Source organism: Zootoca vivipara, chromosome 1 (assembly GCF_963506605.1).
Source record: "Zootoca vivipara chromosome 1, rZooViv1.1, whole genome shotgun sequence".
Lineage (NCBI taxonomy): Eukaryota > Metazoa > Chordata > Lepidosauria > Squamata > Lacertidae > Zootoca > Zootoca vivipara.
In genome coordinates, this window is record NC_083276.1 from 32174355 (window position 1) to 32199227 (window position 24873).

A 24873-nucleotide genomic window follows, 5' to 3' on the forward strand; every position below is an offset into this window, starting at 1 on the left:
TATTGGTGTACTTCTTCCGAGTGGCTTTGCAAAACTCTGTCCCTAAGATTTCAAGCAAAAGGAATCTAGTATGGATTGCAGTATTTGTATTCTTTCTTTAAAATAATAAAAAGCACCTACGTATAGAGGCATACACTGTGCAATAAAAGCAGAGGTGCCTTCTCAGCATTTTAAAAATACTTGTGCTGACATGAATATCAAAATATCTCTTTTGTCTGGATTTGACCACGTTGACTTCTTTGAAATGTGCTTCAGTAGGTAAAGTCAACAGAAAGGTAATTGGTTCTTTTTGTCTCATACCAAAGGCAAGTCTTTGGGGAGGGTCATTTTGTCATCAGTTATGCATTGGGTGAAGAGATGCACCGGTGAAGGAGTGAAAGGTTTTAAAAAGGAAATTAGATCCACCTCGGTTATTCTTTTCTTTATTAATTTAGAGCATTCAAGATATAAAAATAAAAGGCTTTATACATACTTTATATACACACATAGCCTTCTGGTATACATTGTTTCCAACATGTTTTTAATTACATCTTCAGCCCCATCTTTAATTAAAAGCAAAACCTCCTCCAAATACGTGTGTTGTTTTTTTAAATAGCTACGAAGTTCTGGTTTTCTGGCTGCAACCCAAACTTTTTGCCGAATATGCTCTCCAATTTTCATTTATGATGCTAGCTTATTTCTACCACAGTGTAAGAATATAACATGTTGGGTTCTTTAGGAGTAAATCCCATTGATTCCAATGGGATTTCGAGTGAAACACCCCAAACCAAAGAACGTGTTGTGTGTGTGGAAAAACAGCTGATCCAAAGCCAACTGGAAGCAAGAACCCACATTCAGCAACCACCACCAGCATAAATCACGTGCAAAAAGAATGATGGTGCAGAATCAGTAGTCCCTCTACCCTAATAAGCAGATGTGAGAAGCTTCAGAGTTACAATTCGCAGCTAAGAGACGAGGCGGCTGGATCAGGCCATTGGCCCATGTAGACCAGCATCCTGTTCTCAGTGGCTGATCAAGCACCTGTGGGAAGCATGCCATTTAGGCATGAGCACAACAGCATCCTGCCCACCTACAATTCCCAGCAACTGGTATTCAGAGGCATCATGCAGGGAAAGGAGCACCCATGCTGGCTGGTAGCCCCTGCCCCTCCATCTAGGCAAGATTGTAGTGGGCAGGAACAACAGGAGCACCAGGCCTCCCTAATGCCCATTCCTATCCTGAAGGCACTGTATTTAATCCTTCCTAAGCTCTGCACCATAGGGACCCAGGTGGCGCTGTGGTTAAACCACTGAGCCTAGGGCTTGCCGATCAGAAGGTCGGCGGTTCAAATCCCTGTGACGGGGTGAGCTCCCGTTGCTTGGTCCCAGCTCCTGCCAACCTAGCAGTTCCTAAGCACGTCAAAAATGCAAGTAGATAAATAGGAACCGCTACAGCGGGAAGGTAAACGGCGTTTCCGTGTGCTGCTCTGGTTCGCCAGAAGCGGCTTTGTCATGCTGGCCACATGACCTGGAAGCTATACGCCGGCTCCCTCGGCCAATAATGCGAGATGAGCGCGCAACCCCAGAGTCGGTCACGACTGGACCTAATGGTCAGGGGTCCCTTTACCTTTACGCCCTGCACCATGATTGCATTTTCAGAGTGGAAGATGGTGTGGAAGACATTGCCTGTGAGGTGTCACACATCCTAGCTATCAATTCTGATAGTTGGGGGGGCAACTACTGACCCCTGGATACAGATATTCATTCCTCCTTTGCATCAGAGATGCTATGAGGAAGTCAAACAGAGCTCAGATGAGAGTTGCAGTGTAGCTGTACACAGTGCTTTTTTTCTGGGGGGATGCAGGGATACACATGCCCCTAAACTTTTTGTGAATCCTTGTACTCTTGTCCATTTACTGTATTTATTTTTCAACTATAAAATGGTGATTTTCTTGAGTCAAAATGAGAGTACCCCTAAACATATTTTTTTAAGGAAAAAAGCACTGGCTGTACATCTAGATATTTATCTGCATCAACGACATTCTTGGGCTGAAACGTGATGTGTCAGTGCTTTAAAAACCCTGCAAGATTTGTTTGTTTGAACAGAACTCATAAGTAAAGTGTAGATTGCAAGTAAAGATGCTTGTAGCATCAAGCCACCTTCAGCTCTCTTTGAAATTGCTGTCTGCCTCTTGTACAGTTTCTTGAATTAAAGTTAGTGCTATTTTTCTAGGGGGGAAGGGTTGCAGAACTCACCATGAACACCTCCTTCATTCTCTTAGAATGGCAATGGCGCCCACCTGAGAGGTGCCGGAACAGAGTTCCGGTGAGTTCTGGCTGGGGGTGGGGGGAGGCCCAATTGAAGTGAATGTGTTTTGAGTCAGGACAAGAGGCCAGTCCTAAGGCACTTGCTTGGAAATGCATTCCACTGAATACAATGGGACTTCTTCCAAGGGCTGTGTTAAGGATCAGGGTGAAAGCTTTTGCAGGTTTGGATCATAAGGAATTATTTGTGCAACCATAATTAGTGTAGGCTTTTATAGAATAAAAATTGCTTTAAAAAGCAGAAGTCATTTCTTTTTCCATTCCCAATTTCATAGTACCGGTAATTGGAAGATCAATACTTGAAACAATGTCAGTGGGACCTCTTTTATTTAAATCCTCTGGTCTGATAAATGGGTCCGAAATTCATATAAAATAGAGCTCAGCTACATAATTTCATCTTGCACTTTGCCTCCTATGCATGTCTTATATGTTCTTAGACAAATGTAAATACTTTATGATAACATAAATGAAGAACTTTTAAAGAGCCAGAAAAAAACCAACAGTACGTTGTTCAATGGGCTCCATTGACTGATTCCTGTATCTCGAACAGCATTATTTTCAACAACTAGCCTATTAATATTCTTCCATGTACAAAGCAGAAGGTATAAGGTTATCAAGGTCTGACTTTCCCTTAAAGAATGAAGACTGTGTCAACAACCTGTGCCATTAATTCATATTTCCACAACAAGCATAATTGAATTAACTATTATTTAGAGACACTCATATTTCATGGGACATTCAGGAAAAAAGTGATTATTTGTTCAGGAAAATAAAATGTTGACTACAAGCGCTTTGATATTTGTAATACATGCTTTTGTTTAAAAAAAAACCCAAAATGGTTTCAGCTTGTTCCATGCTATCCCCAGCTTCGCTGTGACCATGCTAACATGTCACAGCTATGTAAAAGCCTATGAACTTTGATTCCACATGAACCAAAGCAACTTATTTACTTAAGATGGGGTTGTTAATGTAGCCCCACCCCTAGAAGTTGCAATCTTGGTGAGGGAGTCAAAATCATTTGTGTTATAAGTTTACTTGATTTAAACATATTATTCATTGCATAAACCTGATTTTTTTAATTCAAAAACTTTACCTTTTTTTAAAAAAAATAGAGACAAGGAGAGTAGAGACAAGGAGAAATTGTCATACTGTATACAAATAGGCTTTTCTTTTTCCTAGTATTTTTCTTCCTTTTCACAAAATAGGATTTTTCATAGAATCGATATGAGCTGCATGAAAGATGGAGGGGGGAGGGAGAGACGCGGAGCTCAGAATTAGTGTGCTTAACTTCTAGACTCTGATCCACATGGTGAAGAAATGGGTACCCAGGCAAGTGCTTTTTGCACTGTTTTCAACAAAAAGCATTATGTGAAATTAGGCTTACATGCCTAGGGTGCAGTGTGGCCATGTTTCTTATATTTGCCCTTCTTCCAGCTGCAGGTGTGGGGTGGCAGGTGCTTCCCTCCCCGGCCAGCTGCTCCTGCAGCCCCATTTTAGTCTTTAGCAGCACAACCCTATACAGGATTATTCAGAAGTACGTCTCACTGTATTCATTATGATTTATACCTAACTAAACGTGCATATGCCTATTTTTTGTCCATGGAGGTTTCTTGGCAGGGATACTGGAGTGGCTTACCGGTTCCTGCTCCAGGTGGATCACATTTAGTCAAAACTCTCCACTGTGACCTGTCCATCTTGGGTGGCCCTGCACAGCATAGTTGATAGCTTCTTTTGAATTGTGGTGCCGGAGGAGACTCTTGAGAGTCCCATGGACTGCTAGAAGATCAAACCTATCCATTCTTAAGGAAATCAGCCCAGAGTGCTCACCGGAAGGACAGATCCTGAAGCTGAGGCTCCAATACTTTGGCCACCTCATGAGAAGAGAAGACTCCCTGGAAAAGACCCCGATGTTGGGAAAGATTGAGGGCACTAGGAGAAGGGGACGACAGAGGACAAGATGGTTGGACACTGCTCTCAAAGCTATGAACATGAGTTTGACCAAACTGCGGGAGGCAGTGGAAAACAGGAGTGCCTGGTGTGTTCTGGTCCATGGGGATACAAAGAGTCGGACACGACTAAATGACTAAACAACAACAACAACAACAAACGTGCATAAGATTGCAATCCAAATCACTTATTCCTGAGTATTTGGTCAAGATCCTGTATCACACAATCAAGCTTCCACTTCTATAGCTCGACTTCTCCTTCCTCTCCTACCCCCACACCCCACATGGTCCCCCATAAAATGTTATCTGGCTGTTTAGGAGACTCTCTGAAGCAGATTTGGGGAGTTGAGAAACTGGAGGTCCCATCGTGCAAGCAGACTTCCCTTGTGCCAACTGGCAGACACTCTTGGATGTCATCCTTTGTTCTGAAATATTCATACGCTGCCTTTTTGAGTGAAACTCATTGAAGGTAGCTTGAGAGAGCCCAGATCTACAGAGCTGTTCTGCTGGCTGCACTAATATTGTAGCCAAAATGAATACTGACCCATGATCCAAGGGTAATACACACAAGGGTAATACACACAGCGCATCAAACACAACAACCGCACACCCTTCATTCATTTCAAGCAGACTTGCAGTTAGTTCCTGGTCAATCGGTTCTGTTGTGTGCTAGAAGAAAATTGTGACCCGGAGACTGTTTGCTCATGCTGATTCTATCTCACCAAGATTCTCAATTCAACATTTGACTAAATGATTGCAGTAGGAAAATGTTTTGGAAAGTTTCCCAGGAAGTATCGGCATGACATCACATATTATTTTCTTTGCAGTCCCTTAGAAATCTACCTTTGTTGGCATTTTGAAACAAAAGCATGAAATTCTCATAAAAGAGACGGGATCTTATCTTGCTGTTTCAGCAGTACATGTAGCATGGCTAGGAAGAAACCGAGATAATTTTATTAAAGAAGTCTTTCAAAATCTGTATTGAATGATGTGTCTTTACATTATTGCACTAGACTTACAAAAATACATAATATATTAATATTTTATAATGCGAGGAAATATCATGTCATTTTTCAAATTGTTCCTTTTCATGGTTAATCTTCAGCACGCATCTGCAAGCTCGAGGAGGCTTTCCGAAACTATATTCACAACTTTATTATTGTCCAAGGAAAACAGGCCATCTTGAAAAGATTATACTGTTAAGGGGAAAGAGTAAAAGAGAGCAATTGGGATCCAAAAGGCCGTGAAATGATGCTTGATAAAGAATACAGAAATGCAAAAATGGAATTTTGTTAACATTATAAATAATATCTGTAGTACCGCCACCAATATGCCTACGAATGAAACATGCTTATGTACAACATTGTAAACTTTACCGAAAGTCTTTCTTTTTTTACATTCAATAAAGCACGAATTTAAGACAACTTTTCTCATTTTCCTTTTTTTTAAATGACAGCAAAGTTTTGGGCTGGAATTACTGAACACAGGTAAGCCGACAATTTACAGTACAGTTTTCTTTCACAGTGGTTAACATGGGGCATAACTCACCCACCTCCTGCACAAGCACCCATTGAAATGAATGGGAGGTGCACAAGAACTCTACCATGCTTGGGCAGGAGAACTTCCTGGTGGATTGTGCCCTTGGCTTATTTTTTAAAAAAATATCTGCACAAAATTTCACATTAAATGCAAGCTCCCATTCTGTCCAGGTCCTTCCCATCCATGAATCTTTATATTAGTGTGATGATATCAAGATTTCAGAAGATTGGGTACCATATGGAGGAATTTTCTCGGCCCTAATCCAGAGAACATAAGTCACACTCAAGTGGGTTGGATCCAGAGTCTGTGTGAGCAGAACACAGAATAATTCTGCTGGACGGGGGACATTTTTGCTAATCCACCCACCCATGGCCCTTGAAAGGTCGCTCCAGAGGGTTGCAGAAACCCTATGAAACAGTGCGAGATGCTGTAGGGGAGAGGAAATTGGAGAAAATTACTTTCCCCTCTTTTTCTACAGCAGACCTTTTTTGGATCTTAATCTCTTCTGCAAATGTAAAGTGCAGAATGGACACTCTGAAACCAACCCACAGGGATTTGAGGGGGTCACGTTAAGTTCTCTGCTGTAGAAACAAAAATGCTTTTCATGAGATGCAGGTGTCTCCACCCTGTGCCCAAAATATACTCAAAAGAACTGTCAAAATTTGGATCGTTTAAGGTAAAGGCCATTGTTAAGAAACGAAAACAACACATGGCTAGGATGTCGCCTTTCAGGCAACAAAAAGGAAACAGAAATGAGTCGAGTAGTGGGAACACAAATTATGACCAAGGTCCATATTTACAGATAGAAAACAAAAGTATTATTGCCTTTGTAATCACAATAAAATACAGGATAAATAACAGAGCCATGTATTCATTTGCTTTTCTCGTTTGTTACTAGAAGAAGTCAACTGTTAGCGAAAACTCTTATCCACTTGTCCATACAATTTATTTATTTATTTATTTGGGGGGGGGGAGAGAACTATTGAGTGACCCAGAAGAGAAACTTCTGGTTTCGGTCGCATTTCTTAGGTAGGATTGTAGCATTATCTACTGGTTTTCCTTGACTGGGTTTTCACAAATCTGAAACAATTGCACGTTTGAGACGCTCCTGTTGCTTAGAATAAATATGTGTGGTTTCACCAATGAATAGCCCTCTGAGGGTTGTAAGGTCTTCTCGATGCAAAACAGTGCAAGGGGCAGCAACCCATTTATTACTTTCTTAGGTTATTTACACTTACTGAACCCCAAGGATTATTATTATTCTTATTATTAATGAAGGGGGAAAAATATTTCAAATGTCAGCAGCCCCATAAGGTCCATCTGTGAGAAGGAATTACAAGGAAAGCGACTGGGCTGGGCTGGCTTCAAATTGTTCTGCCATGTTTCTGATATCAGAGTGCAGAGGCTGTGACAGAGTGACTACCTTCTCTGGCTGTCTGCATACCCTTGAAAGCCAGTGACGCAGGGATGTCACAGTTGTGGGGCGATAGCGGAGTGCCTCCAGCATGCTGCCAGCCGTGGCCAGCCACGTAACCAGAAGGAGCAGCGCTATACGCCATGTACGGAGAGACTTGCGCTGCCGTGGGATAAGGCGCCATTGTTGGTGCAGAGACAAAACTTCCAACAGCGGGGAGACAACTCGGCGCCTGAAAGAGAGGAGAGGAAATAATGACCATTACTGAAAAAGAATAAACATGCAGATTTTTTAAAAAGGGGGCAGCCCTGCTGTTAGGCAGAGTGAGGCAATGGCCTCAGGCGGCAGACTTGAGGTGTCATGAAAAGGCAGGTAATTCTTAAGCTATTAAGAATCCAGCCCCATCATTCTGCCCGGATACTGAGGTCCAGCGCCGGGGGCCTTCTGGCGGTTCCCTCGCTACGAGAAACCAAGTTGCAGGGAACCAGGCAGAGGGCCTTCTCGGGAGTGGCACCCGTCCTGTGGAATGCCCTCCCACCAGAGGTCAAAGAGAACAACAACTACCAGACCTTTAGAAGGCATCTCAAGGCAGCCCTGTTTAGGGAAGCTTTTAATGTTTGATGGATTTCTGTATTTTAATATTTTGTTGGAAGCCGCCCAGCGTGGCTGGGGGAACCTTGCCAGATGGGCGGGGTATAAATAAATTATTTGTTGTTATTATTATTATTATTATTATTATTATTATTATTAATGGTTGTATTATATTTTTACTGCTTTGAACGGGGAGAGGCACTGGTGGGGTTTTCTGCCTCAGGTCCCAGGTACTTTGAGTGAGAGGTTTGTGGGGAGGGGAGGGAAGGCATTTCTATTGTTTTTCCTCATGAAGCAGAATGCCCTGGACCAGCTCTTCGTTTTTGAAATTATCAACTAACATAATAATGTTGGCTTCAGAGGTGTCACTTCAACTATCCAGGATGTGGTGAACAGCCAGACTTAAAAAACCATTGGCTTTTAGGTACCGTACATCTTAACAGTGTTAATACTATCTTGTTTCTTTCACCTCACAGCAACTACTGCAAGCTTCTTAATGCTGTAAAATTGCAGTACAATGGTACCTCTACTTACGAATTTAATGCGTTCCAAACGCACATTCGTAAGTCAAAAAAAATTGTAAGTCGAATCCCATAGGAATGCATTGGGAGAAAAAATTCGTAAGCAGAAGCAACCCTATCTAAAAATTCGTAAGGAGAAAAAATCCTATCTAAACCGCATCCAAGATGGCGGACGGAGCTCCATTCGTAAGTAGAAACATTCGTAAGTAGAGTTATTCATAAGTAGGGGTACCACTGTATTTCCAAAAATATAAGTGGTGCACTTATTGTGTTTTTGAGTGGGCTATGCTATTTACTGTTGCTGGGCTTGTTTCTATTTTATTTGCTCAGAGGATGGTTTAACCCAATTGACATATTTTAAGTTTTGATTTTAACCATACCCACTGGGGAACCCTGTTGAACGAAAATCCATCATTAACTAGAAAGCGTATTTGATCTGTAGAAAATGCAACTTGAAAAAAGAGACATTGCACATAAAGATTTATTGGTTTACAAAAGTATATATATATATATATATATATATAATAGTGCCCCCATATATATCTAATTCAAAATATAACAATAATAAACTGTAAAATAAAATTATATTTTTCAAAAATATAAAAAGAAAAAAGAAGGCATATTTGATTTTACAGTGCCTTCTGCTTTCTAGCTTGCTTTCAAAACACACACCAAAGCAAAAGCCATTCATATAATCACTCGGTGAAACACCCTAGATGCTGTTTACATTCTTTCTTGAACAGGGACTACCAAATGTACATCTGATTGCTGTGCTCATGGAAGTTCTCTTGCACAAGCCACACTGGCACAGGAGCACTGCCAAGACCATTTCTATGGAATTCCTGCTGGAGAACTTTCTGGTGGAACCTCCCCTCCACCCCACCCCCCAAAAAACCCACTGATCATTAAATCCAGCCCTTGTATTTTAAGGCTTCATTCCTGGGGAAATAAAGTATTAAAAGGCACAGACAAAAAAGAACAAATTCTCTCTCTCTCTCTCTCTCTCTCTCTCTCTCTCTCTCTCTCTCTCTCTCTCTCTCTCTGTGTGTGTGTGTGTGTGTGTGTGTATGTGTGTGTGTGGTGATCTTGTCTTGAGGACAAACTTCTTTTATTTAAGTAAAGTGTCATTCACTGTGAATTCCTACAGAGACAGAAGGTTGCCTCTCCCTTCTTTATACAAACAGACACCTGGACCACCAGCTTGCACAAACACCCATGGAGAGCAGTTAACAACTTCAGGCCCAATCCTGTCATCATTCTACTGAGGATGTCTACAGTAGACATTTTAAAATTCCAAATTTATGGGAATTAAAAGAATGAAAACCACAGCTTGGGCAATCTACAGTTGCAGGTCATCAGGCACCGCTCTGACACCAATTCATTGTAAAAACAGCAAAGAGTATTGGGTTGCCTTAAAAGCTAGCGATGCCACAATATTCTCCGCTGTTTTTGTTGCAACGGACCAATACAGCTAGCGACCCCTCTGGAAACCATTAGAATCCCCTGTAATTTAACTGAATAGAGAGAAGTGTGTAAATATTTTGTTTAGCATGTTTGCATTGTATCCTCTCTTCAAGGATTTCAGGGTGGCTTATAAGAGGTTATCTCATTCTCTCTTTAGAGGTGTCTCTGCAGATAAAAGTAATCCTCATTTACTCCTTCGGGCAGTTGCCTTGTCCGGACCCTTTTGGGCTCTGATGCAATTCAGTGGGGGAGGGGGTGAAGGGCTGCCGCAAGTTCACAAATTGTCACAGTAGGAACTGCACATGGTGGCAGTTCAATGGATGTGAACCCAGTTCCTGCCCTCAATAGGGTGATGGACCTAAAACTGGGCCACTGATTTGAACTTTGATTTTCCCCCTGCAAGCCCTCTCTCTAACCACCACACTGGATCTTATTGGTGTCTTCTAGAGATCCAGGAGGAGATACTCTCTTAAAACAGGATACTTCCATTCCAAGTACAGTGGTACCTCTACTTACGAATAACTCTACTTATGAATGTTTCTACTTACGAACGGAGCTCCGTCCGCCATCTTGGATGTGGTTTAGATAGGATTTTTTCGACTTATGAATTTTTAGATAGGATTGCTTTGACTTACGCATTTTCTCTCCCAATGCTTTCCTATGGGATTCAACTTACAAATTTATTCGACTTACGAATATGCGTTCGGAACACATTAAATTCGTAAGTAGAGGTACCACAGTACCTTTTCTTTTTTTACCTTTTAAACACCTGAATGCCAAAAATCAGTTTGCCATGTGGCATATATGGATATATAGCATAACAGAGTGTCGGAATGAGGCATGGGGGAGCAATTCAAATCCCCACTCAGCCAGGAAGTGCACTGGTGTCCTGGGGCTGTCTCTTGGCCTAACCTACCTCGCAGGCTTGTTGTGAGGATTAAAATGGAGAAGGGGATGGAAAGCACAAAAGGTTCCAACAAAGGAAGAATGGATCTGTAAATTAAATGAGTATTTGGTAATGGCAAAATTAACGGCTGCAATAAGGAATCAATCAAATCAAAAATTAAATGGAAATGCTATGAGGAATACATGGCGAAATATTGTTCAAGGGATGATGTGCTATCATGCTTAGATTGAGAGATATGAAGTTATATAAGTTAGAAAAACGGGGGGGTTCAAAATAAATAGAAAATTAAAATACACAGTGTTGAGACAATGAGTTATATTGGAAACTGAGACAGTGACAGAGGGAAGTCAGAGGGGTGAGGGGATGTGGGTATTGGTGGCGGGATGAAGAGAGAAATGTGGGATATGAATTATAATGTAATATAATGTAATGTATTGTATGGGGTTTTTTGTGTGATGGAAATGTAGTAATTGTAATAAGCCAATAATTTTTTTAAAAAATAATAAAAAAGGGAGAAGGGGAAAGCCACCTTGAGTTCTTTGGAATTTTTTTAATGATAGTTAACATTTATTTACCACACATGTCCCATTACACTGTAGCCTATTAAATAATAAAAGATCCCTCTACTGTTATGTTACTACAACTGTGAACAATGACATGACTCCCAAGCAAAACATCTCTAGTGAAGTTATTAATATGCAGGATAGAAAGTGGGAGAGACCATTTTAAAAACAAAGCCAAAATCTACATTCCAGCCAACATAGATCATTTGAATGACAAACACAGGGAACTGAAAATCTGATTCAAATGTCAATTTTCAAAAAGGCCATGCAATCCAACATATGCTTGCCTAGAAGGAAGTTCTACTGAATTCAGTAGGCCTTACACTCAAGCAAATATGGCTAGAGTTCCAGGCATGTTGTTGGGACAAGCTTGAAATTTAGGCTGCCTGGGTTAACGGTGGAATTGACACCCATTTGTTAATCTGGCATTTCTGACAAGAACTACATTCACTTGAAGTTGAACTGGAGGGGATTAAATTCCAAGGCCTAGCAAATATTGGGCCAATAATTCAATGGAAGGAAATGAACACCAAAATACAAAATCAGGAGTTGGGAGAACCCTGTGGTGTTTATGGGCTTGTAAGGTACTTCGAAGTCTTTACTTAAGTGCTGGGTTTTGAGAAACATTTTTTTAGTTCTGTAAATATTACTCACATAATCGAAGCCATTGTTTATGAAAGGAAATTTAATTATTTAAGAAGTGCTTCTAGCTGAATGTAACCTATGTTCTTTTCCCTTTTCACTTTTTCCCCCTTTTGCCTCCTCTTTAAGGGGCAAAATCCACAGGGGAGATGTTTTGGATTGTTTCGACGGCTCAGAATTAACGTTTTGCAAGAGTCAAAGAGAACTGGAACTTCAGAAGATCTAACTCTAACCCCCTTGCCTTTTTGATGCTTTATATATTTAGCAAAATGCATTTTTACAATTTTGCTGCGGCTGATGTAGAATATACAGTGCAAAAGGCCTGCGTCAGGAGTTACCCCTCAATTATACTAAATTAATCTGTCACTCAGTGTATGAAATCAAAGAGTGAAAACAGGTTCAGATGCACAGTTGTGCTTATCAGTGTTGTGCTAAAGAAACTGAAGGGACTGCTTAACATCTGACACAATAAAAGCCTTTCTGGACCCCGTGATCTGCAGTGTGCATCTGGCTCAGGATAGGATCTAATGTCCTTGTCGTCAGGTTGTGCGTATTTAGTTTATTGCAAGGATGGCCAATGTGTTGCCCTCCAGATGTTGCTTGACTACAGTTCCTATTATCCCTGACCTATAGCCATGCTGACTGGGATTGATGGGGACTGTAGTACAACATCTGGGAGACACCATTTTGGCTACCTTACGTCTATTGTCTAAACACACCTTTGGCACCTGCATCGGTGGCACCATCTTGGGTTGAAAGGGTGGATATTTTTGGATGGTTGGTGGAGATGGATGCTCAAAGGTCACATGAAAGAATGTGACAAGTTATAAGAGTAAGTAGGTAAAGAAACTCTTATAGGATCCAGGAATAGACAAGTAGCCAGTGTAAGGATTTAAGGAAGGGTGCCACATGGTTAGAGCAATGACAGAAGTGAATAATTTGGGTGGCAGAAGGTGTAAGAACTGTATCCATATTGCCTTGGCCCCATTCACACAGATAAGCCTACACACTGACAATTTGAATGTGTGTAGGGCCTCTTCAGACAGTACACTTAGCATGAGTAGGTTGGGGTTGTGATGTCTCAACATACATACATGATACTCTTTTATACAGAAGACTAAGGAAACTTTATCAAAGCTGTTCTATGGTTCATTATGAAACCAATCCATTTGGGTGGAGGAAGGGGGTCACATCTGTTCTTGCAGCAAAGGGCTAGTCGGGAAAAGCTTCTCAGACCAACCACCAGCCTGCATTGAGAAATCACTTCAGCTTGGAATAGCATATAGCTGGAAACAAGACATATTCCAACTGAGCTTAATGTTGATTCACACAACCTTTCCAGTGAGCATCAGCCTTGAGGAAAGCCCACCTCATCTGACTTCCAAGCATTTCAGCCAGTGCTGAGCCACACTGTGTGGTGAAGATACACAAGAAGCTGCTTTATACCAGATCAGACTATTTGTCTATCTAAACCAACATTGCCTATTCTAAAAATAGCTCTCTCTGGAGTGTCAGGTCTGGAGACTGTCCTTTTAAACCTTCAGCTCAATCCTTCTAACTAGAGATGCCCTTCTTCACGCAGAAGATGTGCTCTGCCACTGAGCAATTGTTCCTCCTTAATACTGAGAGACACACCTGCCTTAACAAGGAAAGTCCAGCAATAAGTATAGTTCAGTCATTTTAAAAAATTCAAAAACTGAATAGTAAACATAACAAAGATAACTAAAAGTGATCCCACTAGACATTGCCCTCAAGTACATAGAGGCCACCATAAAATCATCACAAGTGGTCACCATTAAACAGCAAACTGCTAAAAAACTATACACCGAGTGAGCAAGAGACAGATCACATTCCAAATGGTTGGGGTGTACACAAAAATTCTTAGCTCAGTAACAGAAAGATGTTAGACTTGGGGCCAGACACACAGCCCTGGGGAAAGCATTCCAAAGACGTGGAGCCACTGCAAAAAAGGAATGCCCTTTCTCATGTAACCACCCTTGGACCTCCCTTGACGGTGGTATCAAGAGAAGGCAACCCAAAGACAAACAGAGGATCTGAGGAGGTTCATACGAGTCATCTAAAGCTTTATAGGTTAAAAGCGGCACTCTGACTTTGGCCCTGAAAACGACCCAATTCCAGTGCTGATGGACCAGCATGATCACACTTCCTGGTCCTGGTTACATGTCTGATTATCAAACCTTGCACAGTCTTCAAAGGCAGCCCCATATTTAACACAATATAGTAGTCTAGGCACAAGATTACCAGAGCATAGTCAACTGAAGTCAAGCTATCTCCATCCAGACAGTGGGGCTAGCAGCCAAAGCTTGGCGAAAGTGTTCTGTGTCCCAGAAGCCACCCAGGCTTCCAATGACAGTGATGGATCCTGAAGGAGTCCCTAAAACTATGGACCTGCCTTGAGGATTATTATAAGCTGAGCTAAATTTCTTAAAATCAATCCATCAATAGCTCTGGTGTCGGCTCCTCGATCTCTAAGCATGGCTTAGCCTCTGTACCATTACGCTCAGGCTGCAAGATGCAGCAAATTTCAATATGGATTGCAACAAGGCATAGTTATTCCTTAACCATGTGCTACAGAAAGAAATATGAACACATGATTGTGTAAATAGAAAAGATTTCAGCATTTGACAGCTGTTCTTTCATCACCCTTCCCTTTCAGGGCATTATCATTCCTCTGCAAACAGATTAATTCCCCCACTACCCGTTTGAAAGCTACAACTCAGCAGAATATAAAGATGTGTGTCCAACAGACTAAAGCTCACGTTTGCGAAATAGCTGCTAAAACTGTATGTTTGCATAACCAAGGGACATGGCAGCGCTGCTGCATACTTGCTGCTTCCACCCCCCTCTCCCCTTTGTTCTTTTTGACGGAATGAAGCAATGACCTTAAATTTCATATAAACATATTTCTTGGAAATAACGCCCCATGTGTTCTCCAAAGATTGTACCTCTGAGTGTGGACTGGGATGCCAGTCATATATGAGTAATATTAAAAGGGTAATAATAACGGGAAGAGGATGTAAGCCAAGGGCAATACACAGGATGTGAACATACTACATCACTCCTCTATTGGACAGTAAAGATGATTTATATAATCAAATCAATTTATGCAATCCCAAGAGAAGACTTGTCCATTTGCCCAAGTACAACTTAATCAGCAACTTAATTCCATCAGTGGTGGAATTCTTATTCACTGATGTGGAATTTAGTGTGCATTAACACTACTGTACAGTAGTACCTCGGTCTACAAACTTAATCCGTTCCTGAAGTCCGTTCTTAAACCGAGGCGCGCTTTCCCTAATGAGGCCTCCTGCCCCCGGTGCCCTTCCACCATTCAGATTCCGTTCTTAGACCGAGGTAAAGTTTGCAAACCAGGACACTATTTCCAGTTTTGCGAAGTTCGTAAACTAGATCATTCTTAAACAGGACTGTTCTTAAACAGAGGTACCACCGTACTGTCTTTTTTAGAATACAATATATTTTATATACACACCCCACATCTTAAAAAATAAAATAAAAAAATCAGACAATCAGCCCTCTGCACAGTTTTCCGGAAGCAAGATTTCAAAACTGAACTTCCAAATAAATAGCATCAGTGTGCTAGAATGGCGTCTTCTATATTACTCGCCCACTGTTAATTCTACAGTGGCAAAGAGCACAAACATTTATGTGAGCAATGAGTCAACTAACTGAGCTCCTTTCCCAAGCAAATGTTATTTTATTTGCCTAAGAAGCAGTGAAAAAGAATAAGGAGAGTATCTAGAACAGCAGTGGGCAACCTGTGCTGTTCCAGATGCTCCTGGAATCAGTTCCAGGAAGTGGGGACAATGCCCAGGGATAATAGAAGGTGTAATCCAGAAACATCTAGAGAGCCCAAGTTTCCCATCCCTGATCTAGAAGCCCTGGAGTAGTATGAAAATGGCAACATTCAGAGGGACAGAGAAACTTGACCTTCATATGCTAAAATTTCTAATAAAAAGCACATCCAAATGTTATACAAAGTTTCATAAGGACAGCCAGAAATGCTTTGGGACAAAACTAGAACAATTTTTTTTAGTTTTTAGGGTTTTCCGATTTATATTTTGTACATGTATAGCGGGTACTGTACTCAATTCCACCAACAGAGACCATTTACAATTTACAGAAGTCCTTAATTTTGCCAAGTGTTAAATAAGGCAGCTACCACAAATAAGGCAAACTTGTTGGCAACATACTTCTTGTGACCATTCAATAGATGGCAAATTTTGCCCCAGAGGAAATCCTGGGCAGGATAAAAGCTGGTGAGGAAATACCTGATAGTTTGAGAGAGCAGAAGAAAGGAAGTGGTTTGAGAGAGGCTTAAGTTCACATGGTTGACCCACTGCCAACTCTGGTTGAACAGGTTTTTCAGGCTTTTAAAGAATTCAATATAATATAATACAATACAAAAAAGCCTGTCAACATTTCTGCTTACTGTTAAGATCTGTGACCACCAATAAGTCAACCAGCTTCTCCAGCATATTGGAAATTAAAACCTGTTTACCAGAGATGAAAGTGGGAGGAACAATTCCTTCTTCAAACCATCATCAATTCTCTGAAAGAAAATTATTGTTTGTCTCCAGATTCAGCAACTTTTTTTGAGGAATGGGAAGAATATCGTCGTCATTTAGTCGTGTCCGACTCTTCCTGACCCCATGGACCATAGCATGCCAGGCACTCCTGTCTTCCACTACCTCCCGCAGTTTGGTCAAATTCATGTTCGTAGGGGGAAGAATATAAGGAGCAGTAAAGAAAGTACAGCTATGTGCTTGCTATCATTTCAGTATCACAGATACAAAAAGCCTTTGCTCATAAGGGGAATATTATTATTTTTGTTTATGAAAGGCTGACAGAGAGAGCAAAGCCAACAAAGGTCCTTTTTAGAATTCCCGTTTTTCAGAGCATATAAGTAACATCTCCAAACTATGGTCTACCTTAACATAAAACCCACATTGAAGGAAAATCTGTTTCCTAAACCATACCTGAAATTCTGGATTGGAGCACATGGATCAAGAAAGCTCAGAAAAGGACACAAAAACCCCAAAGTGACTGATCAGCATAATAGAGATCCACAGAGACCAATTGGCATGATTTTTGACCCATTCTGGGATGCTTAAAAGTGATGTAAGACTGGATATAAACCTAAGTAAATGATAAAATTGTTTTCAAGAACCATACAGATGGATAACTACTGCAGCAACAAATTGTTCTAGCTGTCATTTTTCTGCCAATCTGAAATTATCCATCCATTGCAAATTAAGCCAATAATAAATCTATATCTTTGTTGTTGTTTAGTCGTTTAGTCGTGTCCGACTCTTTGTGACCCCATGGACCAGAGCATAGGTAGGTACAAAAGGTAGGTATTTTAGTAAAAACCTAGGTCCCAGTAAGTGTCTTTGAGATTGGTGAAGAAGAAGAAGAAGAAGAAGAAGAAGAAGAGGATGAGGAGGAGGAGTTTGGATTTGAAATCCCGCTTTATCACTACCCGATGGAGTCTCAAAGCGGCTAACATTCTCCTTTCCCTTTCTCCCCCACAACATACACTCTGTGAGGTGGGTGGGGCTGAGAGACTTCAGAGAAGTGTGACTAGCCCAAGGTCACCCAGCAGCTGCATGTGGAGGAGCGGAGACGTGAACCCGGTTCCCCAGATTACGAGTCTACCGCTCTTAACCACTACACCACACAGGGGCAGAGAAACAATTAGATATTGTTTCTCTGCCCCAAGATTTACTACACCCGCCTACACCCAAACATAGGTGCTAGTCAGCATTCCATCAGGGTATATTAGCTAACTCAGTGTAGTCTCAAAACATCAAGATGTTACACTGGCATTGCAGAGGCATCGCAAACCACTAAAGCAAATTATTTAGGTTTGGAGGTGGGGAACCCACAGAGAAGAGTAATGTTTTGTTATCAGTACCATTGCTCCATTCATAATATATTGCATAATTATTAGGTTATCACATTTCAAATAAATCTGCCGTTAGAAACATAAACCATAAAATGTGATTGAGTCTGCACCAACAATTACTCACTTGCAAAAATATTGTGCAAACAGTAGGATACAACAAGAAGTGAGAAGTGGTTTCTTAGAGAATCAGTCAATGAAAATCAAACCACAGTCTCTATTAGAAACAGGTTGGGATGGGGGAAGTTACAGGAGAAAGGGCTTATAAATTTCGAACCCCACTGGGAAACTGGGGCTAAATATTTTCAGATATTGTCTGCTGAAAGAAGAACACAGATGGATTTCATAGTGGCGACAGCACCACAACGAGGAGCTGGCAGCACTGTGGGAAGGGAGCAAAATTAGCCTACCAGCTAGAAGAGAAAAGCAAGTCAGATCTTGGCAAGTATTTAAATATGTAGTCAATGGAAAGGCTGGTCCAAATGTAGGAGGCCTGATGGCTTGTTCTTCCCTCCATCCCACCCCCTAGTAAGAAACATGCCCTCTCATGCCTATTCAGATTCTGATAGTGAGAGCCATAGTGGGCACCAGCGGGTGGTAAGACAGCACTGCACACTCATGGCAATACAAATCTGACTTATTAAACAGGGTGGCAAAATATGCAGGAATGGAGGAGACATGTAGTTCCCTTCATTTCTGATTTTAATATGAGCCTGCCTAATTTGTACTATCTGAAACAAGATGCAAACTGAAATGTAGGTATCCTTTGAAACTCACACATCCCATAATTCTGTGATGCTGTTCTCCAAAGATGGTCAGTCTCCTTTTCATTGCATTCGCCATGAACTCATAGATACCTCAAAGACTGCCGCTCTCCATATGGCCCTATCCAGACCCCGAGATCATCCCTGAGGTCCTTCTTCATGTGTCTCCTCCACGGGAGGTCCAGAAGGTGGCAACACGAGAACGGGCCTTTTCTGCAGTGGTTCCTCATTTGTGGAATGCTCTCGCCGGGGGGATGGGGGTATTGACTGGCACCAGACAACAATGTCCCTCTTTAACCAGAGTCCATTTCCCTAACACCCCAGCAAGGTGACTCTTGTAAACCAGTGGCATCAAAATCCATAGTCTACTGAATAGATGGTATGAATGCAGACAGTCTCCACTGGGTAGGGTGAATGCACACAACCATTTACCAACTGGGTTCCACCATAGGCTGCATGCAACATCATACTAAGCCAGTAGTGTGAGCCCCCACAGACAACAGAATTATACTGACCTGGTGAGCCTTCTCACCCCAGAGTAACTTGGCCTTCTGTATCACTTAGTCAACTGGAACAGGGTATTTTTGCATACATTGGGGCACTAGTGGCATAGTGTGGGAGGCATGGGGACCATGGCCCCAGGCATATTTTTTTGAGGGGGTGCAACCAGGTGCCCCCACGACAGGCTCCCTCATTGGACAGCTTCCTTGCACGACGGCCCAACGCTGCTGGGCACAGAAGCAGTCGGTCAGGAAGATGGAGGTCTCCCAAGGGTTCATGCCAGCTCACCTGGGAAGGAATCAGGTATATGAGGTAGGAGCAACTCACACCCTTTCCTCTACACCATGCCATGCCATGGATGACTTTGCAACATTACTGTTAGTTTCAATGGAAAGTTTTCATCATGAAAACGTGGATGATATTCTAATCAAGGTAAATTAATAGCTTGGGAACAAAACACATTTGGGAGGTTCATCATCATTATCATCATCATGGACCTCCAGATGTCCTCAAGTCCATCAATTATGCCTTGCCTGCCACCATCCACTCAAGAATTTTGACACTGAACAAAGTAATTCCACTCATCCCAAGTAGCTACACATGCACAAGCAATTGTATGAATAAGTATGAATAGAACAGATAAAGAAAACAGGTGGATTGAAAGGAAAGGGCTTCCACCATTTCCCTAAGTCTTGAGAGAATGGGCCTGAGAACAAACAAATTCCACAAGAGGGTGCCATAACTGAAGAGGTCCTGCCACTTGCACTCACCAGTCTTGCCTCTGAAGGCCAGGTACTCAGAGAAGGTTCTCTCCTGATGACCTGAGTGCATAGGGGGAGGAAAGGTTACATATAGGAGAAGGCAATTCCGCTATGTCCATATTCAAGAAAATTTATTCCCTAGGAGGGGATTCCCAGGTTCAATGTGAATGCTGATGAGAGGATTTCATAAGCATTTAGATTACCATATGCCTGTCCCTTTACCTTTACCTTTTTATGCCTGGGGTAGCGAATGTGATGTCCTCCAGATATTGTTGGACTACAACCCCCATCATCCCCAACTATTGGCCAGCCTGGCTGGGGCTGATGGGAGTTGTAGTCCAACAATATGGGGGGCACCATGTTGGCTATCACTGGCATATTCCACCTGCAACAGTGGGTTCAGTTTAACTTCAATGAACTTGCAAAGCCAGATCAAGTTGCAGCCTGACCAATTTTAAACCATCCATGAAAAGTTACCCATGTTTTAGGGGTGTGCATGTCGGTATAAAATTCTACTCTAAGGTTGTGTGATTCTAAACAGACTTAGGATGGTATTTAACTAAGTTTTACTCAGAGAACACCCACTGAAATTATTTAACATGACTAAGTTAGGTCCATTAATTTCTATGGGAGGAATTTCATGTCCTGCTAAGGCAACTGCTCAGCGAGGGAAAGCATCTTGACTTGCAAAATGGAACAATCCTCTATTTCCTTCTCCCATGCACTGTTCTGGGGTGGGGGGAGCATTTTGGAAGCCCCATTGCACAAGTAGAGGTCCTTGCACAGGGCTTCCACTGACAGGACCCATTAATTGAATCCTGCCCAAAGGCCTATTCCAGGGTTTCCCAAACTTGGGTCTCCAGCTGTTTTTGGACTACAACTCCCATCCTCCCTAGCTAGCAGGACCAGTGGCCAGGGATGATGGAGACTGTAGTCCAAAAACAGCTGGAGACTCAAGCTTGGGAAACCTGGTCTATTCTAAGGAAAACTTAGTTGAATACCGCCCATGTTTCTTAAGCCTTACCGGGGGGGTGGGGGATTTCAACTGGACGCTTTACATATCTCCCCCATTCCTCTCACTGTCAAAGTGCAGAGTGTAAGTTCTTTGAGGCAGAGACTTTCCTCTCACCCTTTAAAAAAATAACCTTTGGTTAATCTGTAAAGTTCCTTTGTCATATTAAAAAAACAGCAATTATAAAATATATGATTGGGATAAAAGTAAGGAAGAGCTTGAATAAATTCTCTACCGCATCCATTTCTGAAGCTACCACAGGTAAGACTCAAGGCATTTTTAGCCTGCACATGTTACGTTCCTAATGTAGCTGAGCGAAAGAGATGTTCACTACTGCAACAGCAGGGCTTTTAAAGGCTCAGGAAGGTGATCCAGCTTATAGCCTAGAAACACACAAGGCATGAAACTATGGTCAAGCATAATGCTTTCTTCTCCTTATAACTGCTGCTGCTTCTTTCTGTGCAGATCAACCTGCACCTAAACCAGCCGGTAAAGAGAGAGAGAGAGAGAGAGAGAGAAGAACCAGCGTGCTTTTCTTGACCATCTATGCCAGCATTGTTTACAGTGGCGAGCCTGATGTCCATGGGCCAACAGGACATAGAATCATAGAGTTGGAAGGGACCCCATGGACCATCTAGTCTAATCCGCTGCAATTCAGGAATATGCATCCATACGGGGGATCAAACCCATCATCTTGGCATTATAAGCAACACACTAAACAACAGAGCTAACCAACAAGGCATAAGCACAAGAGAAAATCTCCTGGGGTGTGGGGTCTACAACAGGGGCTTCAGGAGCTGAATGGAGTCTGTTACTGCATAAACACACAGTACATTCTCAGCTTGATGGTAGGCTTATCACCAGCTGTCAACTATTCCATCCCTATTTTCAGAAGCAACCTGCTTCTGAATACCAGTCAATGACAGCAATAAGTACGGGAAGGCTATGGTACGGATTACCCAAAACGTCCATCTTCCTGGTTGGGAACAGAATGCAGGAGTATATGAGCCTTTTGATCCAGCCAGGCAGAGCTCTCTCTCTCCTTAAGTTCTTAAGCACAGCCTGTCCACAGAATATGAGAAATACAGAGGAACAACTTCCACACACTGAAAGTATCTGTAGATTGAACCATCTTATAAATATACCGAGAAGCATGAGTTTTCAAAGACATTCACTTGCGAATTAAAGAATCACAAAAATCCAAACACAAAGACTTTCATCATCAAGCTACTAGCCAGGGTAATCTTATATATAACTCAGACAAAGATCCTTTGTAATCATCCCACTAAAATGCAGTGAGTAAATGCAGTGTGTGTGTGTGTGTGTGCATGCGCGCATGTGCACACACACACACGCACACACACTTTCCACTGGTGACAACTTAACTGACCTATGGCAGTGGCATAAATGTGAAGAGTATTCAAGTGGTGAATCTGTCCCACTAACTTCAGGTTGGCCTATATTCTATGGATGCAATTACAAAACCACCACTTCCTGAACAGAATCTATGTAATCAGGTTTCATTCAGGAAACTGTGGAGATTAGGAAAACGGCATTCAGCCCTTAACCCACAGGCAAAACACGTATTTGGCTATAGGAAGGGGGGGGTTGGAATGCCTGTGACTTCTCTATATCACATTATCTGCTCTGTTCATTGAAAGGGCAGGATATAAACTAATTAAATAAATAAATAATCAGTCTTAGTTACATATGTATAAAAAGTCCAGATATGCAACCAAATCACTGGTGAGCAAAGAATACTGCATACTTCTCCACCCCCCCCCTTTTTTTTCTTTGCTCATGTAAACACAGACAAGTTTGGAGCATAAAAACCAAGACTGCAACCGATTCAAATTTTTTATCAGAATGATTGCTTGCTTTTCAACTGGTTAATAAGTTAATCAATTTATGACATCTACATATTGATGAAATTAAGATCTAGTCTAGTAGCATTGTTTTCTTAGATACTGAACCAGGTACGAGACAACTGCAAAAGGTACCAAGCACAATAACATACTAAAAGCGTATCTTTTGTTTATTTTGCCCCATTTGTCTACCGCAGTATGTAAATTAGATGAAAAAAATCAACAAGCACACCCCTAACTCTCAGGCCCACCAATTTAAACCTTGTTAGAATTTGCATTTGCCAAATGTCCAGCTAAATGGGTTTTAGTAGGTTAGTCTACTGCAGGGGTAGGCAACCTAGGGCCCGGATGGCCCGGGAATCATCATGTTTTTACATAAGTAGAATGTGTCCTTTTATTTAAATCACATCTCTGGATTATTTGTGGGGCCTGCCTGGTGTTTTCACATGAGTAGAATGCTTTTATTTAAAATGCATCTCTGGGTTATTTGTGGGGCATGGGAATTCGCTCATTCCCCCTCCCAAAAAATATATATAGTCTGGCCCCCCACATGGTCTGAGGGATGGTTGATCGGCCCATGGCTGAAAAAGGTTGCTGATCCCTGGTCTACTGCTTAAACTCCTTGGGACTTCTAGCCTTACTAAGTGACACAAAAGTTAGAGGAATTAGCACCATTCACGGCTGCAAATAAATTGTTTATGAACGTCTGATACAAATAGTCTCTTGCATCTGTTGCAGTGGACTCTCGCCCATGAGAGCTTGCATTTGTTAGCCACTAAGGTGCCTTGAAACCTTATTGTTTCACTATTCTCTTATTGTTGATATGAAGAGATGAGGATTGTTAAACACAATCCCTCGTGCATCTAAACAGTTAACATCACTATTAACTCTTTCCTGAAAGAGATTAATGAAATTGGGGGAAGGAGAGAAAGGGGAGACCTATATTCAGCCACCTGTGGCATTCCCATTACCCCTGACCATTGGCCAGGCAGCTGGGATTAATGGGAATTGAAGTCCAACAGCATCTGGAGAGCCAAAGGTTCCCCATCTATTCCCCAGGAATTCTAATACATCATTAGGTAAGTGTTCTACATGCTAAGAATCATACGCTGCATATACACCATGCAGTTAAAGCAATTCTCCAGAAGCCTGGGAACGATAGTCTGCTAAAGGCGCTGGGAAATACAGCTCTATGAGGAGCAAAATACAAATCCTATACAGTGGTACCTCGGTTTAAGTACATAATTGGTTCTGGAAGTCTGTACTTAACCTCAAGCGTACTTAACCTGAAGCAAACTTTCCCATTGAAAGTAATGGAAAGTGGATTAATCCGTTCCAGGCGGGTCCACGGAGTACTCAACCTGAAGTGTACTTAACCCGAAGTATGAGTGTAATTGGTTCCGGAAGTCTGTACTTAACCTGAAGTGTACTTAACCTGAAGCAAACTTTCCCATTGAAAGTAATGGAAAGTGGATTAATCCGTTCCAGACCGTCCACGGAGTACTCAACCTGAAGTGTACTTAACCCGAAGTATGAGTGTAATTGGTTCCGGAAGTTTGTACTTAACCTGAAGCGTACTTAATCTGAAGCGAACTTTCCCATCGAAAGTAATGGAAAGTGGATTAATCCGTTCCAGACAGGTCCGTGAAGTACGATACTTAAACTGAAAGTACTCAAACCGAAGTGTACTTAAACCGAGGTATGACTGTAATTTTTCCGAGGTGGCAGGGATAGAGATGTGCTTCAAATGTATGGAATGGTGGAAGGGACCTCAAAGGTCATCCAGTTCAATGCCGTTCTAATGCAGAAAACCCAGTACTCTTGCCCCCTCAATTCCAGTCATTCTTACTACAGCACTATACAGTCCCTGCGATCCTAATATTATAAGGAGTGGGGGCAGAGACAGCAGACACCTAGGGCTGGAATTAAGGCTGCCTTGACGCATAATTTATAGGAGGAATTCAACACCATGCTCTTCCGGTTGTTTCATCAGCACAAGCATTTCTGTTTGCTAGATGGAACAATATCCCTCTATTCCCCTCTGTGCTATTCTAGGAGCTGTTTTCATCACACCTAAAGCAGATTTGGGGAAGTGCAAAGGGGCCACTCAGGAGGAAGCCCTGTTGCACTTGCAAG

General features: G+C 41.9%; 1 protein-coding gene across 1 annotated transcript in view; it reads right to left on the reverse strand.

Moving 5' to 3' along the window:
• Window positions 1-3771: 3771 nt before the first annotated feature.
• PAX9 (paired box 9) overlaps window positions 3772-24873 on the reverse strand; it is a 35433-nt gene continuing 14331 nt past the window's right edge. Inside the window, exon 3 of the mRNA XM_035109149.2 lies at window positions 3772-7434. Within this exon, the coding sequence (XP_034965040.2) occupies window positions 7180-7434 (255 nt within the window). The 3' untranslated portion in view covers window positions 3772-7179. The remainder of the gene's footprint in view (window positions 7435-24873) is intronic.